The sequence below is a fragment of the Felis catus genome, chromosome C1 (genome assembly GCF_018350175.1).
Source record: "Felis catus isolate Fca126 chromosome C1, F.catus_Fca126_mat1.0, whole genome shotgun sequence".
Lineage (NCBI taxonomy): Eukaryota > Metazoa > Chordata > Mammalia > Carnivora > Felidae > Felis > Felis catus.
Genome location: NC_058375.1, coordinates 208616092 through 208632889, shown reverse-complemented (window position 1 = coordinate 208632889; position 16798 = coordinate 208616092). Strand labels below are relative to the sequence as shown.

Genomic DNA, 16798 nt, shown 5'->3' with positions numbered 1-16798 from the left:
TGTCTTTCTTGTCCCCTAGGCCAATTTAAGTAAACAGATGTGGTGCCCCATGTCTGCTGAAAACAACCTTCGCCCAGCACCAGAATCTTGTTTTGTATTGACGCAAACCCCTAACATCACATATCTCCAAAACCCCCTTTTCCCCACGCCCGTGAGTTAATGTTCATGGTTTCATTGTTTCCTTGAGCACGTCCATCATGCTTATAAGTCTTCTGATCCTAATAAAAACGGAGCAAAGGCCCTTACTCGGGGCTCTTGTCTCCTCCCGGACATTAGCTTCTCTCGCATTTTTAATCCCGCATTCTGCTTTCTTGCTGCACAAGAGAGAACTCCAGATCCGGACTCTATGACACCCACCTGTCCACCTGTCTCAGTCAGAGGCCAGGCCAGTGTTCCAGGATGTTGTGAAGGGATAAGCTGCTAGTCCTTACTATTCACAGAATGCCATACCTCAGTTCCTCTTCTTCTAAAGTTATGAAATCCCCCCTCCCTTCTTGCTCATCAAAAGCCATGTGCCATTCTCTGATCCCCACTCAGACCCTCAGCACATCCTTCTCAGGGAGGTACAGCTTCTGAAAAATGAAAGCCAAGAGGGCAGGATGTCTACCGGCACCTGCTGCCTCTACGATGACCCAACCTCTCTGCTGCAGGGTCAATTCTATGCCTCATGGAATGGTCACTGCTTGATTTACAAGCCAGAAAATGCAAACTGGCAGCTTTAGGTCTTACCCAGCCAGAGGAAGTGAATTATTCGATTCAATTTCTCCTGAAATTTGAGCTGTGTTTAAAACTTGGGAGAGTCCACATAATAGCAATTAAATCTTGAAATTTGGGGTAAGCGGTTCTCATGGTGAGCATCAGCGGGCATCGAATAGCTTCTGTCCCCTTGAGAGGCCCCTGTGCTTTCCAGGTCACCTGCATGTCCATCATTTAGTCCTGATGCTCATCAGTACACAGATTTTCTTTGCAATGGGGAAATATTTTTTTTCATGTCTAAGATTCTAGCCAATGTGGAAATATATAACCTATAAGAAAAAAACTTCAAGTTTCCGGAAGGATGGGGAAAATGCTTTGTGGGAGTCAGGAACATCCCCATGTATGGAATGTATAAGCAAAGCACGTCTGTTTTGAAGGAGGCACGTCTTCTCATTTACTTGCTAATGTTACAGCTGGTCCTCCTGGCACTTCAGTTTGCATCCCGTGGTGGATCTCCTCAAAATGGCAGAAACACACATCGTTGAACACATAGAAGCTGAGGTCTTCTTTCAACGTTTATTTATTTTTGAGGGAGAGAGACGGAATGCACGAGTGGGGGAGGAACAGAGAGAGCAGGAGACCCAGAGTCTGAAGCAGGCTCCAGGCTCTGAGCCATCAGCACAGAGCCTGACACGGGGCTCGAACCCACGAGCCGTGAGATCACGACCTGAGCCAAAGTTGGATGCTTAACGGGCCGAGCCACCTAGGTGACCCTAGAAACTGAGGCCTTTTCAAGATTGTACCATACAGAGTTGAGCCAAGGCCTTCTGTATTTACTTCCAAAAATGCTTCTTCAGTCAGTCTGGCTTGGCAGGGATAAGCCATGACAGGTGTGCCTGCACCTTCACTCAGCCTCTTTGCCCCATTGGGAAATTTCTCTCTACATCTCTACTCAATTAATAATAATTATCATTATCTCAAAAAGACTTGATTACAAATAATACCTGACATAATCTTGGTTTAAGACTCCACGTCTCCATTAAGCCCTCCATCGTTTTTTAAGCCTGCCCTAGTTTTCTCTTCTTTGGATGATATTAATGTACAGTAAACAGTAGGTGACCATAAAAATACACTTAGTTATACTAATTAATTTATGTTCCATCATTTTGTGTCGTAAGGAAGCATAGCAAGATCTTTGAGTGGCAGAGACCATGTTTCGTATAACCTGTGTGTGTGTGAATGTGTGTGTGCGTGTGTGAATGTGTGAGTGCGTGTGTGTGCATGCATGTTAGTGCACATGCACCGGCACAGACATGATTATCTGTCCCGCAGAAACCATTACAGAGCTGGATACAAGCTGTTTAGAGACTATTTGTTGATTGATTCAGTGATTGAAATTTGAATTTTTGTGATTATATTCACTTATATAACTTCCACTTTTTCCCGTTATTTTCATGAGCATTTGGGTCCCCATCCTCCACTGCCTTCAGGAATCACCCTCTGGGGAATCTCTGATTTACTAAACAGCAGTGACTTTAATAGAGTAACACAGCAACCAGTGGCAATGTTAATTAGAATTGAGATCTCCTGACACGTTCCTTTGCTTTATGTCGGTAATTCTTCCATTCCTCAAAAGAGTTGTTAAAAGCAACCATTCCAAGTGGCTAAACTACTTTCAGTAAAGCAATAGTCTGTGACGGGGAGCAGTCCATCCATGCGTGCGCGCGCGCGCGTGTGTGTGTGTGTGTGTGTGTGTGCTTGTGTGAAAGAGAAAGAGAGAAAACCAGAGGCAGACAGTTGGCAGAGGTGGGTATTGACAGGTGGAACAGGTGAAGTATTCTTTCCTCTCTAGCGTTAGGTGTGGACCTGAGTATCTCTGTTGTTTAGGGAGAAAGATTATGGGTCGCAGTTCCGGTGTTTCTGGTAGAGGGATTCGTTTTTCAGTGGCCCAGTGGCGAGGAGAAAATAATCAAGAGGTACTGTGACGAAAAGAGAAGGGTAAATACCAACTTCTGTTCCAAACAAAATGCTCCCTTCACTGGTTATTTGCCCAAGATGGACAAAGGCCATCTCACTGTTCAAGTAATCGTAATGCTCTTTGAGTGTTCATGGTGATAGTTTCTCTGGTACATAAGAAACCCTAACTTGCACTGACGTTGTTGTCTGTGGGACTCTACATTTGCTCCTGCATTTCACATTATTCATTAAGTTTTAATTTATTTATTTATTTATTTATTTATTTATTTATAGAGAGAGAGTGGGAAACACAGAGACAGAGAGGGGGAGAGAGAGAGAGAGAGAGAGAGAGAGGATAAATGGGGGAGGGGCAGAGAGAGGAGAGAGAGAGAATCCCAAGAAGGCTCTGTGCAGTCAGCAAGAGCCCAACTTGGGACTTGATCTCATGGACCATGAGATCATGACTGAGCTGAAACCAAGAGTTGGACAATTAACCCACTGAGCGCCCCCCCCAGGCGCCCCTCACATTTCTTTTAACATAGGCACAAACGCGTCTTTATCAAAATGTTCCAAAAATATTTTCTTTTTCCACCTTTATCTACTTCTTTCGTCACGTAAGATGGAGAGGGTGCGGGACTGAAGATATTTATGTCATTTCTTCTGATCAGCAGAAGGTTTGCTGCCCTACAAACAGAGCCGAAAGACCCAGGAAGGCAGATTTGAGATGTCAACAAGCAGAAGAGACGCTTCAGGAATTTGCAGTTGAAGAAAGTGAAAGTGTGTTATAAATCCTGTTTACACTCTAAATTTCTCGGAGGAGTCACGTCAAAGTGTCAAAAACATATCACGGTTCTACTCATTTTTATGCACCCTTCCGAAGGTTCAGTTAAAGTTTAATTGTGGACCATCTAATTGTTTCACCGCTATTTATAGCACAAATTCTTCTTCTTCTGTCCACACTTAAAAATGTTTGGTTGCCAAGGGTCCACACTCCTTTTCCTTGCCGTCTCCATGGCCTTTTCCTATAGTTTACAATCATCTGGTCTTAGGGTAGGGTTCTAAACACTCCAAACGTCTCTAACTTCAGTCTGTCATAGTGCTGAGGCTCTTTAGCTCCAGACCTGTAATTCCAAGTGTCTACTAGCTTCTAAACTAGATGTCCCAGAGCGCTCTCAACTTAGCATAGTCAGAGATGAAGTCCTGACTTTCTCACCTAAACTATGGTACGCAACTCATACGGACAATTTCTATTTTAATAAACGGCCACGCAGTCACCACTTCCGGAAGCCTTGGAGTCATCATGAACCTTTCACGATGAAAATGGAATTGCCTTATACCTATCTTAAAAATATTTAAGTGACTACAAAATAGCTACGCATAATGTTCAAACCCTAACCATGACGTGGCAGATACTGTCCATTGCTTACGTAACGCTGTTCTCCCCTTATCCCTGAGAACAGACTGTTGCTTTCATTTCTGAGAGATTTAAGCAAAAGAAGGGCCCTCTGTAAACTCATGGAGATCCCATTCCCCTTCACTGAGTGATGATGGGTCCAGAGGACATGTTTCCCAGTTTAGGCCGACCAGATGAAAGGGACCGTTTGCTGGGGCACGATGCCCAGAAATGTCAGCTCATGATCATGAAAAAATCGTCAAGGGTAGCAGAAGGGCAGAGTTAAAAAAAAAATAGAAAGTCCCCGTGTCCTCAATGATAACAGTGAACAGTTGGAAAATACCTGGAGCTGGCAGTGCAATGGGGGTTAGCAGAAGCCATTATTACTTAAGCCACGTAATTGGCATGTTGTTGCTGAAAGCATTTCTAGGTAATATACAAGGCCCTTCAGGATTCTTGCTCTCTGGAACCAACCAACTCTAGTTTCTTCTGTCAGTCTTCCCCCGCGTTTCACTCCAAACACACTCTGTTCCATCCTACAGCATTTTAGGTGTTCATCCAGACGGCCGACTTCTTCTCCAGCATCCTCCTGGTGAGCAGCTCTTGATGTTCAAGCTCTACTAGGTCAACTGTTACATCTTCAAGCTGTTATTATTTTACCCACTAAAATCCCCTGATTGTTCTTGCCCAAATCATACACTCCCAGGAGAAATGAATTGATTTCTCTTTTGTTTCATGCATTATTTGTATCTAACACATTATATTGTAATGGTTGTATTTGTCTTGCACTTGACTTTGAGCACCTAAATGCAAGGATGCCTTATTCATCATTGTGCTCTCAGACACTAGGACAGTGGCTGTTACGTAATAAACATTCAGGTAATGTTTTTGCTTTTAGACCTCTAGTCCCAGTAAGAGTACATATCATTCATGTTTTTTTTTAAACAGAACTGGTATAAATTTCAATTTTTTTAATGTTTATTTATTTTTGAGACAGAGAGAGACAGAGTATGAGCGGGGGGTGGGGTGCAGAGAGAGAGAGGGAGACACAGAATCCGAATCAGGCTCCAGGCTCAGAGCTGTCAGCACAGAGCCCGACGCGGGGCTCAAACTCACAGACTGTGAGATCATGACCTGAGCTGAAGTCGGTCGCTCAACTGACTCAGCCACCCAGGCACCCCTAGAACTGGTAAAAATTTAAATAATTAAAAAATACTACTAATAAGCCTAAAATTAATCATAAGTCCCAACTGGATAGAGATGTCAAGCTTCTTTGGGAGAGGTGGTGTTTTTTCTACAAAATATAATTTGTTCCCTACATTTCTTTTCTTTTTGACAAAATACATGCATCTTCTCAAACACCTATAGCTATTTATACTCTACTCACAAAAATACATTTTTACTTTCTGCTAAATTCACTTGTTTCTTCCCCGAGATTTTTGTGGCTCCATCACCAACACTGTGAGTTACATTTTAAGTCTGGGGAAGCTACTGCTCTGTCTCTGTCTGGGTCCGGTTCTAGAAACATCCCTTCCCAAAGACAGAGATCATTCATACTGTTCCAATTTTAACTTGTGCATGACTACTAGAGAGACCACAGGCTGAACACATGTAAATTGGTTTCCAGGATGAGTATCAGAGTTGAAAAGAGCATTAAAGGATTGGTCTTTTCTTCAGACCTCTAACATTCTTAACGGGTAGAAACCTGAAAACTACGGGAGGTCACTTGATTATTTGTGACTCCTACACCGACAGCTCTAGGTGAGTCCCTCATGAAGACTAATCACTTTAAAGCAAACATATGATGCTTCTAAAAACTTGATGTTTAATAATATTTATCTATCAACAATTCAAAATTACACTGCAGATCTGAATTGCAGCTTGGGAAATTTAAAGGTGAATTCCATTAAAGTGTTCTAACTCGGTTGACTTAGATCCGGAAACTTAGTGGCATGCCCAAGGTCCGGCTACAGAGTTCAGCTCATCACTGCACATACTTCATGATCTAGACTGTCTCCACTGCCTTCAGATAGTTTTTGTTACCTATGAATCCTCACTTTCACTTTCTGTTCAATTCTTCCCAGTTGCCTAAGATCTATTTTGAAACAAAGGAGACATAAACTCTAAATCACTTAAACTTTATAAATTAAAAATGCTTTAGGGGCACCTGGTGGCTCAGTCGGTTGAGCATCTGACTCTTGATTTCAGCTCAGGGCATGATCTCAAGATCGCGAGATCGAGCCCCGCATCAGGCTCAGCAAGGAGCATAGACCCTGCTTGAGATTCTCTCTCTCCCTCTCCCTCTGCCCCTCCTCCGCTTGCTTGCTCTTTCTCTAAAAAACAAAACAAAACAAAACTGCTTTAGATGAGGCCTCTACATGCCTTTAAAGAAACGTAATACAAGATGTTTCAAGCTGTCAGAGCTGCCTCGTTACACAGCTCCAAGAAGCGCTATTCACTTCTCTGTGTCCCTGTGACTAATGCCCCCCCCCCCAACCGAGACAATATATTGTCTCAACCCTTTGTGTGAAGGGCTTATGCTGTCTCTATGGGTCGAGACAGTGATATCTGTGGTTATGGTTCTCTAAGCGACAGTTGTGTAAAAGTAGTTTCTGGAGAAACAAGGAATCACCAGGTGAGAGATCATGATCTTACCTGAGCTATGGTTTCCTGCTAACAAGGTGGGGCTTACGGAGCATCTTCCCAGTCTGCTGGTGACTACAGGCGGTCCTGGTGTTCCATCCCATTCCTGAGCTTTGATAGGCTCTCTGGAAGATGCCCCGTGATGCCCTCTCTCTTTGCTCTCCAACTTTGGTAATGGCTCCGTGCTGTGACTTCGGACTTTCAGTTCCTCTGTCGATTCTGTGTGTTAACCAGAATTACATTCTGTTAAACATAAGTCAAATTCTTCCCATATTCTTTTAAAACATTAAAGAATGATTTTCTAATATGCTTTCAATCTATTTTTGTGAACTTGGAAATGTGTTGGAGATTACACCGTTTAAATATAACAAGGATGGAGATCACCATGTGCAGGTTAATATCACTGGGAAATAGTTTTCTCATTGGAAGAGAAAACCTCAATGAATCGTGCGTCTCTTAGTAACTCTTGCATTCACTGTCAAGGAAACTTCTTTTTTTTAATTTTTTTAATGCTTATTTATTTTTGAGAGAGAGAGAGAGAGAGCACGAGCAGAGGAGAGAGAGAGAGAGAGGAAGACACAGAATCCGAAGCAGGCTCCAGGCTCTGAGCTGTCAGCACAGAGCCGAACATGGGGCTTGAACTCACAGACTGTGAGATCATGACCTGAGCCGAAGTTGGAGCCTTAACTGACTGAGCCACCCCGAGACCCCAGAAACTTCTTTTTTTTTTAATGTTTATTTACTTTTGAGAGGGGGGAGGGGCAGAGAGAGACAGAGAGAGAGAGAGAGAGAGAGAGAGAGAGATCTCAAGCAATTTCAGCGCTGACCGTGCAGAGCTTGATGCAGGCTTGATCCCATGAACTGTGAGATCATGACCTGAGCTGAAACCAAGAGTCGGACGCTTAACCGACTGAGCCTCCCAGGTTCCCCTCAACTTCAAGGAAACTTCTTAAAGAGCATGTTACACTCACTGTCTTTACTGTCATATCTTCCATTCATTCTGCTACCCCCTGTGAATTCCTGAATTCAGCCCACCGCTCTAGTAAAACTGCTTGTGCTAAGAGCTCCTATTCTAGTTGGCAAATTTAGAAAACACTTCTAAGACATTTGACAACTCCTTTATTACTCTCATCTATATCTTCGATTCTCTTGGCTTCCCGAATGGCCCATCTTCCTGGGTTGCGTTCTACACACAACACCATTTCCCTGTCATTCATATGTTCTCTTCCTTCACCCGTCCTTTATATGTTGTCCCCAAGATGCTAGGTTAGCTGCTATTCTTCTCATTCTATTAGATATACTTTTCCTGTGATTTTACCTTCCAGGATTGTTAGCGATTTTTAAATAGTTTACTACAATCCTAGATCATTGCCCTGAGCTTGCTTGCTTGCTTGCTTTATTTATTTGTTTATTTATTTATTTATTATTTGAGAGAGAGAGAAAATGCATACACAGAGAGGAGGGGCAGAGGGAAAGGGAAAGAGAACCCCAAGCAGGCTTCATGCCCAGGGCAGACCGTAGCACTGGGCTGGATGATCCCAGAACTCTGAGATCATGACCTGAGCCAAAATCAAGAGTCAGACATTTAACCAACTGAGTCATCCAGGTGCCCCTCTCCTGAACTTTGCACCCCCTTATCCAACCGCCAGCTGGGTCTCTCTGGATGCCCCATGGGTATTACAAATTTAACATTTCAGATATTGGACTGACACTATTTCTTACTAAGCCAGTAGTTCCTCCTGTCCTGTCCAGCCAACCACCCAAACTAGAAGCTTGTCTCTCCCTTTCTTTAACTGCTACTCCCCAAATCTATCAGTAGTATATTCTGCAGGTTTTATTTATGAAAATCTTGCTTTCTCTTCTGCCGCCCTTTGTATCATATCTGCCTCAATTACTTTGGTTCCAACTCTAATCATTACTGCAGCTTCTCTCTTAGTCTCCATCTATCCTTCCCTCTCCAAAGCATGAACTCCATATACCGCCCAAATGACCTGTTTAAAATGCAAATCTAACCAAGTGGATTTTATAGGGAATGGATATAATTGGCATTCTGGTACCCATGTACAGAAGTGTTCAAGAACACACGTAGCAAGGGGCACCTGGGTGGCTCGGTCGGTTAGGTGTCCCACTCTTGATTTCAGCTCAGGTCGTGATCTCAAGGTTGGTGGGTTTGAGCCCCGAATCCGGCTCTGTGCCGACAGCTCCCAGCCTGCCTGGGATTCTCTCTCTCTGCCCCTCTGCAGCTCACGCTAGCACACACGCACACACATGCTCTCTCAAAATAAATAAGCTTAAAAAAATAAACACACAGGTCGTAATATGAGTGACAACCGCTTGTTACTTTCAGAACAGTGTTGTTTCCGGGAACGGATGCCACAGCCCTTCTATAGTGCCTATAGAGAAGTGTTTAAAACCAAAAACAAACAAAACAACACAACCTGTTTATAGTGTACTCTTGACTCACATCTCTCCAGAAGCCTCCTGTGACCCACAGAAGCACGTCTGATCTCTTTCTTATGACCCACAAGACTCCCAACCCTGCCACTCCTCTTCCACACCATCACTTCCCACCTGAACTTTGCATTCAAGAAACACCGCGAAACTGGTCGTACCTTCTTCCTCCCCCCTCCACCTGCCACCAAAACAAGGTTGTCTTGAGTGCCACCGTCCTCGACCTCACCTGCTTTGAATACCTCTGTATCTTGTCTTTCCTTGGAGAAGGCCCCTCAGACCGGGTTATTCAACTTAAGTATCCTCCAAAGCTTCCTCCACCCATATCCCCACCCCAGGCTGGGATTCGGTCATCTCCGCACTGATACTGTCATATATCATCTTTCGATGGCTCTGTTCTTCTCAAAAGGCCCTGAGTCCTTGGAAGCGGGAACTGAGTTTTGTTTTTTGCTTTTTTTTTTTTTTCCATGTGGTGTCCTTAGCACCTAGCATGCTGCTCAATAAGTATTTAATTTATTTATTTGTTTAATAGGTTTCTCAACTCCTCGGGCATCTTTCTGATGTGTGTGGAAATTCCGTGCTCCTAATGGAATAAGAGGATCAGGCAAGTGTTATAAATATATCAAAGTGGCACAGAGCTAAGTGTTCTGCAAACTGTGATTCTCTAACAATCACAGTTGTAGAATTCACCATTTTTTAAACTTTTTTAAATATGTCTTTATTTTTGAGAGACAGAGAGAGAGCGAGTGGGAGAGGGGCAGAGAGAGAGGGAGACACAGAACCAGAAGCAAGCTCCAGACTCCAAGCCGTCAGCACAGAGCCCGATGTGGAGCTGGAACTCAGGAACCGTGTGAGTTCATGACCTGAGCCAAAGTCTGATGCTTAACCGACTGAGCCATCCAGGTGTCCCTAAAAGTCACCACGTTGAAAGTATCATTCACATGAGGAATCTTTGGGAAAGACTGCAGTAAAAAAAAAAAAAAAAATCACAGAAATGGTTCAGGGAATCTGTATTTTGGTTTCTTTATGTTTAGGCTCAAATACTCATCAACTTTCAGCAATGTGGGACAAATGTCCCACTTTGATTCCATATTACCAGAATCTGTGGGGCAGAGGTAGAAGAGGTTTATAATAGAGTAAGAGGTCCTAGGTGAGGTCATCTGAGTGGCCCAGTTTTGCAGCCCTGGTCATGGTCATGGGCTAGTAATCCATGCCACTGAGCACTCGGGTTCTCCTCTTGGAGCCTCATTTGTATTTTTTTTTTCATTTTTCTTAACTACAATGTAAAGATAATATCAGCCCTGCCTAACCTCTCCAATGTAATTTGAAGGATCTAATGGTATTCTACATTAAAAAAAAAATTTAATGTTTATTTATTTTTGAGAGAGAAAGACAGAGCATGAGCGGGGTGCAGGGGCAGAGAAAGAGAGAGAGACACAGAATCTGAAACAGGCTCCAGGCTCCAAGCTGGCAGCAAAGAGCCCATGGGGCTCAAAACTCAGGAACAGCAAGATCATGACCTGAACTGAAGTTGGACGCTTAGCCGACTAAGCCGCCCAGGCACCTCTATTTTAAAATATTTTTAAAACTAAGCAGTGTCATACACGTAAAAGATACTATTAATTTAAATGAACTGTAGGTGCCCCTGAGCGGCTCGGTCGGTTAAGCGTCTGCCTTCTGCTCAGGTCATGATCTTGCAGTTTGTGAGTTTGAGCCCCACGTCGGGCTCTGTGCTGACAGCTCAGAGCCTGGAGCCTGCTTCAGATTCTGTGTGTGTGTCTCTCTCTGAACCTCCCCTGCTTGCACTCTGTTTCTCTCTCTCTCATTCTCAAAAATAAATAGACATTCAAACAAATTTAAAAAAATTAACCATAGCCATTTGTCCTTCATGAATTTACATAACCTTTCTACATTTGGACTAGATAATCACTGAGAGATTGAAAACACAAGTGGACAATTGCCAGACCACATATTGAAATAGAATTCCAACCCATCATCTACAGTAATGAGCCCAGAAAGCCAATGTACCCTCCCTAAGTCAGACTTACAGGAAGTCAGACTACTATCTCTAACAACCAATCCAGGCAACCAAACAACAGTCTGTTTGGCCCCAAACAACCAGGGTTGATTGTTAATTAACTTGATTAATAACTGATAGCTTCCTGGATTTTTGCCCCTGCTTCTAACGTAAGACCAGCAGAGAAAATCAAATATGCATCTCTATCCAATCACATAGGACGCCCTCTTTCTGGCTGGTCTGCGGGCAACTACCCCATGCCAACAGCCTCCACTTGGGGCAAATCTGAAGTCTTGCCTGTTTGCCCTTAAGTTTCTCCCACCAACTTTTCTCGTTCTTCACCCTGCCTTCGAATCTCTGCGATTAGAAGTGATGGTGGGTAACTGCTTGCTGTAGCAAGCTCTGAATAGGCTTTGCCTGCCCTCATTTGTTTGGTCTTCATTTGTATGCACATCGCTATAGTTCCTTCCAGCTCCAACAAGCTAGGCCGTTGTGTAAACATATGTCATGAGTATTACTCTATGAGATAAAACTTCAACCAGGAGGGTCATCTTATAATAAAAACCTCAGAAAGATTCCTGGCCTTTAAGTGGGGCTCATACAAGCCTAAGTCTCAGTTACACTAAAATCAAATATAGGAAGTAAAAGTATTGAAAAAGTAATACATTCCAGCATCACAGTTACGGCAAGACAATTTAACACTTGCTTTTTGGTGCCCTGCGTCCCGTGGAATAAAACCAGTATCAGAAAAGAACATCATAGACTATTCCCAAGCTGTTTATTCACAGTTTCAAGGAAAATGGAACTCTGGCTTCCAAATGTCACAGCCTCAAAGCCTAATGACCCATCTGTTTCTCTTTACCTCCTCTTCCAGATTTCAAACAAAACACTGAGATGCTTGCTTTTATTATCAACTTCTGTGTTTTTTTTTCCAATAGCAACATTAAGAATTTACTATTTCTCTCTCTCTCTCTCTCTCCCTCTGTCTTTCTCACTCTCTCGCTCTTTCTCTCTCTCTCACACATACACACATGCACACGTACATGCACATACACACACACACAGCATCTACTAACACTGGAACTGAAACTAACCAAACTAAAAAATGCTTACAGAGAACATTGGATCCAGCATCTATCCTTCCTGTAGGTTTGGATAACATTCTAAATATGAAAGGCTGAGGATGTGTGTCAAAGCACCTCCACCTACATCAGTTTCTTTGTTCTCATTCAAATTAGTCACATACACATCCTGGGGAAGTGTCATTTGGGTCTCAAACCTCAACTAAATAAAAGCCCAATACAGCTTTGGAAACAAAAAGGAGTCTTTTTTTTCCCCTTTCGTTCTTCCTTCTTTGTTTTCAAGTCCCAGAGGTTAGTCTTCAGTGAATTTTGGCAGATGTATTTAGAGAAACTTGAACAAAAGGATTGAAGAAATCATGCTACTCAGACTTGCACCCATGTTCCTTCACATCTGCCTCCTAAACAGAAGGCGAAGCTGAAAAACCTGGAAGAAAATCATCAATGTACTTTTGAGCATTTTATTTGGGAATAAATCTAGTTTCTTGCATATAGTCATAAAAAAACTTCCTATAAAATGCATTTTTCTAATTAAAATATGTATGGAAATCTTCCAAATAGCTGTTGCAAATAAAGAAATAGAAGGCAGACAATTACACTAAGAAATATACACAATAAGACACATTGAAACCTCAAAGAAATCTTTTCAGAGGAATAAAGAGGTATTTATCACTATCCATATATTTCAATGTTTTCTTAAAGCCTGAAAAACAAAATTGATTTTAGTACCATAAACATTCCTGAACAAAATCAATCTTTGGTGCTGTGGTAAATTTCTAGGTGGGATCTTGCAGTACAGGGCCAACTACCTGGAAGGACTGAATGTCAACTACCTACCTAAAATCTGATTCTCACACTGAAATCTGATCTTGAGTTGAAATCTTGCTGTGAGAAATACACGTTATGTTTCACATCTGTCTTTCAGACTGTGCACTTTGCACTTTCTCGTCTTAAACTTCTTATGGTTTTCAAGTTAAACAAGGACAGAGAAGGATAAGAGACTAGAAGCAACCTTTTCATGACCAGAATATTTTCTCCAGGATTCCAATCTTATCACAGTTCACGCTGCTAATTCTGAGGCTCCTTCTCAGAATTTTCCCTGACAAGTGGGTCTGCACTTGTCTCTCAGTTCTACCTCACTCTTCTCCCTCTGTGTCCCTGCCCAGGGGCTCTAGGTCACCTAGAAAGACTTCAGTTTCCAGGTCTGATGGCTTTCCCCACCAAGTCTGTCCCCTTCCAGATACTGACTTTTCCCAAGATCTCTGACCCACTCTTCCTCATCAGCATTTACTCTCTCAACAGAAGTGGTACAGAAGATTCTTGTCAGTCTCCAGACCCCCCAAATCCCTCTTAAACTCTAGAAACAAAGACAACATTATTGCATTGATGAACCTTTCCACATGGCCGTCTGGGGACCACACACATGAAAACTGACAGACAGCATTATCCTTTTTCCAGACTTGCTTCTTTTCTGGTCAGGAAGATCATGTACTTATTGATTTATATGTCTAGTCCCCTCACCAGACTATACACAGCATCTTAAGACCAAAGACTACGTTTCATGTTGGTCCTCAGTGTCTAATAGAGTCCTCAGTGAGAACAGACAGGGTGAATGAATGCACGCACACTTCTCCCAGGCCAGTTAATTAATTAGCCTTCATTCTTGGATATTACTCCACGTAGGCCATGACCCATGGCTTCTCCCTCCCTCCTTTCCAATCTCACCCAGCACATGGGCCCTGGCATGAACTAACAACCCTCAGTGACAAACACAAGTTAGCTAAAGTTATTTTTGTTAATTCATACATGTTTCTAACTGACTTGCTTACTGGCCAGAAAATAAGTTACTTGCCTGGAAAATTAGTATTACTTGTAAATGTGACCAGTCATACCATTTTCCCGGAGGAACATTAAGATCCCATTTCTTTCTCTTTATTTTCTTTCTTTCTTTCTTTCTTTCTTTCTTTCTTTCTTTCTTTCTCTCTCCCTTCCTTCCTTCCTTCCTTCCTTCCTTCCTTCCTTCCTTCCTTTCTCTTTCTTTCTTTCTTTCTTTTTCTTTCTTTCCTTCTTTCTTTCTCTTTTTCCTTTCCTTTCTTTGTTCCTTCCTTCCTCTTTCTTTCTTTCTTTCTTTCTTTCTTTCTTTCGGTCTTTTTTTTCTCTTTCTGTGCTTTCTGTCTTTCTGATTTCAATATATAAGGATTAACTTGCATATCCCTTGTTTCTATGAACATCTAGATGATTCAAATGATTTACACAAGAGGCTTTTATCTCCGGGGTTTGTGACTGCCGTTATTCCTGAAATTTCACCCTCTCACAGAGGGATCCCTTGGTTACAAAATACAGACACTACATCTGGTGACAAAGAGACCAAGGCTCCAGCTGATGAGCCCTTGAGGTTCCTATGGACAAAAAAAAAAAAGAAAAAACAAAAAACCACTACTGAATTGTCCCTTCCTATTGGCATAATCAGCAGGATCAAAGTCCCTCCATTCTATTCCAACTGCTGAACAGTGGAAATAATGAAAGGTGATCAAGGCAGATTAATTAGGCAGAAAAGGCAGCACATTGGAAGTGCTGAAGGAGGCACTGAACTAAATTGCATTATCAGATGGGTATTAGATTCAATCATCAGACTTAAAGCTGAAAAAGACCTTGAAATCACAGTTGTAACAGCTCAGGAAAAGCAAGGTGTGCATAGTCATTACTGAGCTGGCCATCCTGCCTTTGGGAGAAGAGCTCCAGGGAGGGGGAGTTTCCACCTCACAGGACAGTTTGGCTCCCTTTGGAACATCTTTAATTGCTAGAAAGCTCTCATTCTGAGCCCAAGCGGGCCTCCCTCCAAGCACCATCATTTGTTGGTTGTAGGTAGTCCTGTTTCTGACGCAACTCAGAATGAGTTTATTTCTGTTTTAAAGCAGACACCCTTTAGAATCCAGAGTGAGGCAGTCTGTCTCACTCTGGCCACATCTTCCTCACAGTACAAGTCTAGAATGCTCACTCTTCCGGGCACCTTGGCCTGGACACTAATTGCATGGCTTGGTGTCCTTTAAAACTGCCACCTGGAGCTGGTCAGAGCCAGATAGCTTGACATGGTTTTCTTGTGAGTTTAAGGGAGCACTGGGGTCCTCTCCCTGCTCTTCTCTTATTCCATCTCCGGAGTCTCCAGGGAAAAGAGAGCACAGGCTCCCATGTTTCCACAGCAAAAGGGCACCAGGGAGCAGGGCCATTTATTTATTTATTTATTATTGTTGCTCCTGTCTCATGTGAATTCTGTCATTAGGTGCCAGTTATGTCAATTCCAACATCTCAGGGATGTCAGCTCCTCAAATATAAATAGAGAAAGAGCAATAGCTCAGGCTTCTGCAGATTACATGGTTTCAAATAAAGTTGGAAAGAAAGTCCAGGTGGTGTGAAGAAGGCACAGAAAATAAAACCTCCATTGTAATAAGATAGATGAAGCGCGTTACTTAACAGAATAACAAAATAGAGGAGGCACATTGACGTAGGATTGAATAGGCAAATAATCCGGATCATTTGACAGGTGTAAAAACAGCTCAGAGCTTTTACACATCTTGCTCAAGGTCACACAGATGGCAATTAGCAAAAGCCTGCTACAGAGACAGGTTTCCTAGCCACTACCCAGCATGCACCTCTCACCAGAAGACAGGGGGACTCACATGCTGATTCATATTCTACAGTTGTTGTTTATGGTTGCAAGGAATAACACTTATCAGAGTGTGATAATAAATAGAATTTCAAAGACCATGTTTGGCCTTTTAAAACCCTCAATTAGGGGTGCCTGTGTGGCTCAGTAGGTTGAGTGTCTGACGTTGGCTCAGGTCATGATCTCTTAGTTCACGAGTTTGAGCCCCACGTCGGGCTGTGTGCTGACAGCTTGGAGCCTGGGGCCTGCTTAGGATTCTGTGTCTCCCTCTCTCTATGCCCCTCCCCCACTCGTACTGTGTGTGTGTGTGTGTGTGTGTGTGTGTGTGTGTGTGTCTCTTTCAAAAATAATTAAAACATTAAAAAATTTTTAACTCTCAATTAAACATCCAGATGATTTACTTATTCACTTTTTTTTTTAACAAGGTGGATGAGGATTGTAGAAATACAAATTAGCTCTACTTAAAAAAAAACAAAACACCTTCACAGAAGTCATCAGGCATAGCTCAAATGTTGACACATTTCAGTAATACTTTAAGAAATTCTAGTATTGCAGGGCAATAAGAGAAAACTTACTCAGAGAATTCAATCTATATTTTTGTTTGCTCTGGGAATGCGGCAGCCACGAGGACCCGTGGACAGAGCCCAGCCAGACGACCAAGTCTGTTCTCTCCGGGCATGCAGTTAAACTATACTTCCCAGCATTCCTTGCAGTGAGGGAGAGCCACACAACTGAGGTCTGGCCATTAGAATGTGGGTGGATACGATGTAGATCACCGCCAGGTCGGGTCATCAAACTTCCCACAAAATCCCTCCTCCTCTTGAAGATTCCCCTCCTGCTGGCTGGCAGTGTTTTGAAGTCCCAGATGCTGGTGCCAGTGAGACCACCAGATGGAAACT

General features: G+C 42.8%; 1 protein-coding gene across 8 annotated transcripts in view; it reads right to left on the bottom strand.

Moving 5' to 3' along the window:
• NYAP2 (neuronal tyrosine-phosphorylated phosphoinositide-3-kinase adaptor 2) overlaps window positions 1–16798 on the bottom strand; it is a 268339-nt gene that overhangs the window by 67109 nt on the left and 184432 nt on the right. For 7 of the 8 annotated variants that reach the window (XM_019838751.2, XM_019838752.3, XM_019838753.3 and 4 more), the window contains one exon: window positions 6701–6907. The exons of the other annotated variant lie outside the window; for it this stretch is intronic. In XM_019838751.2, coding sequence (XP_019694310.2) covers window positions 6701–6907 — 207 coding nt within the window. The remainder of the gene's footprint in view (window positions 1–6700; window positions 6908–16798) is intronic. 8 annotated transcript variants of the gene reach the window in all.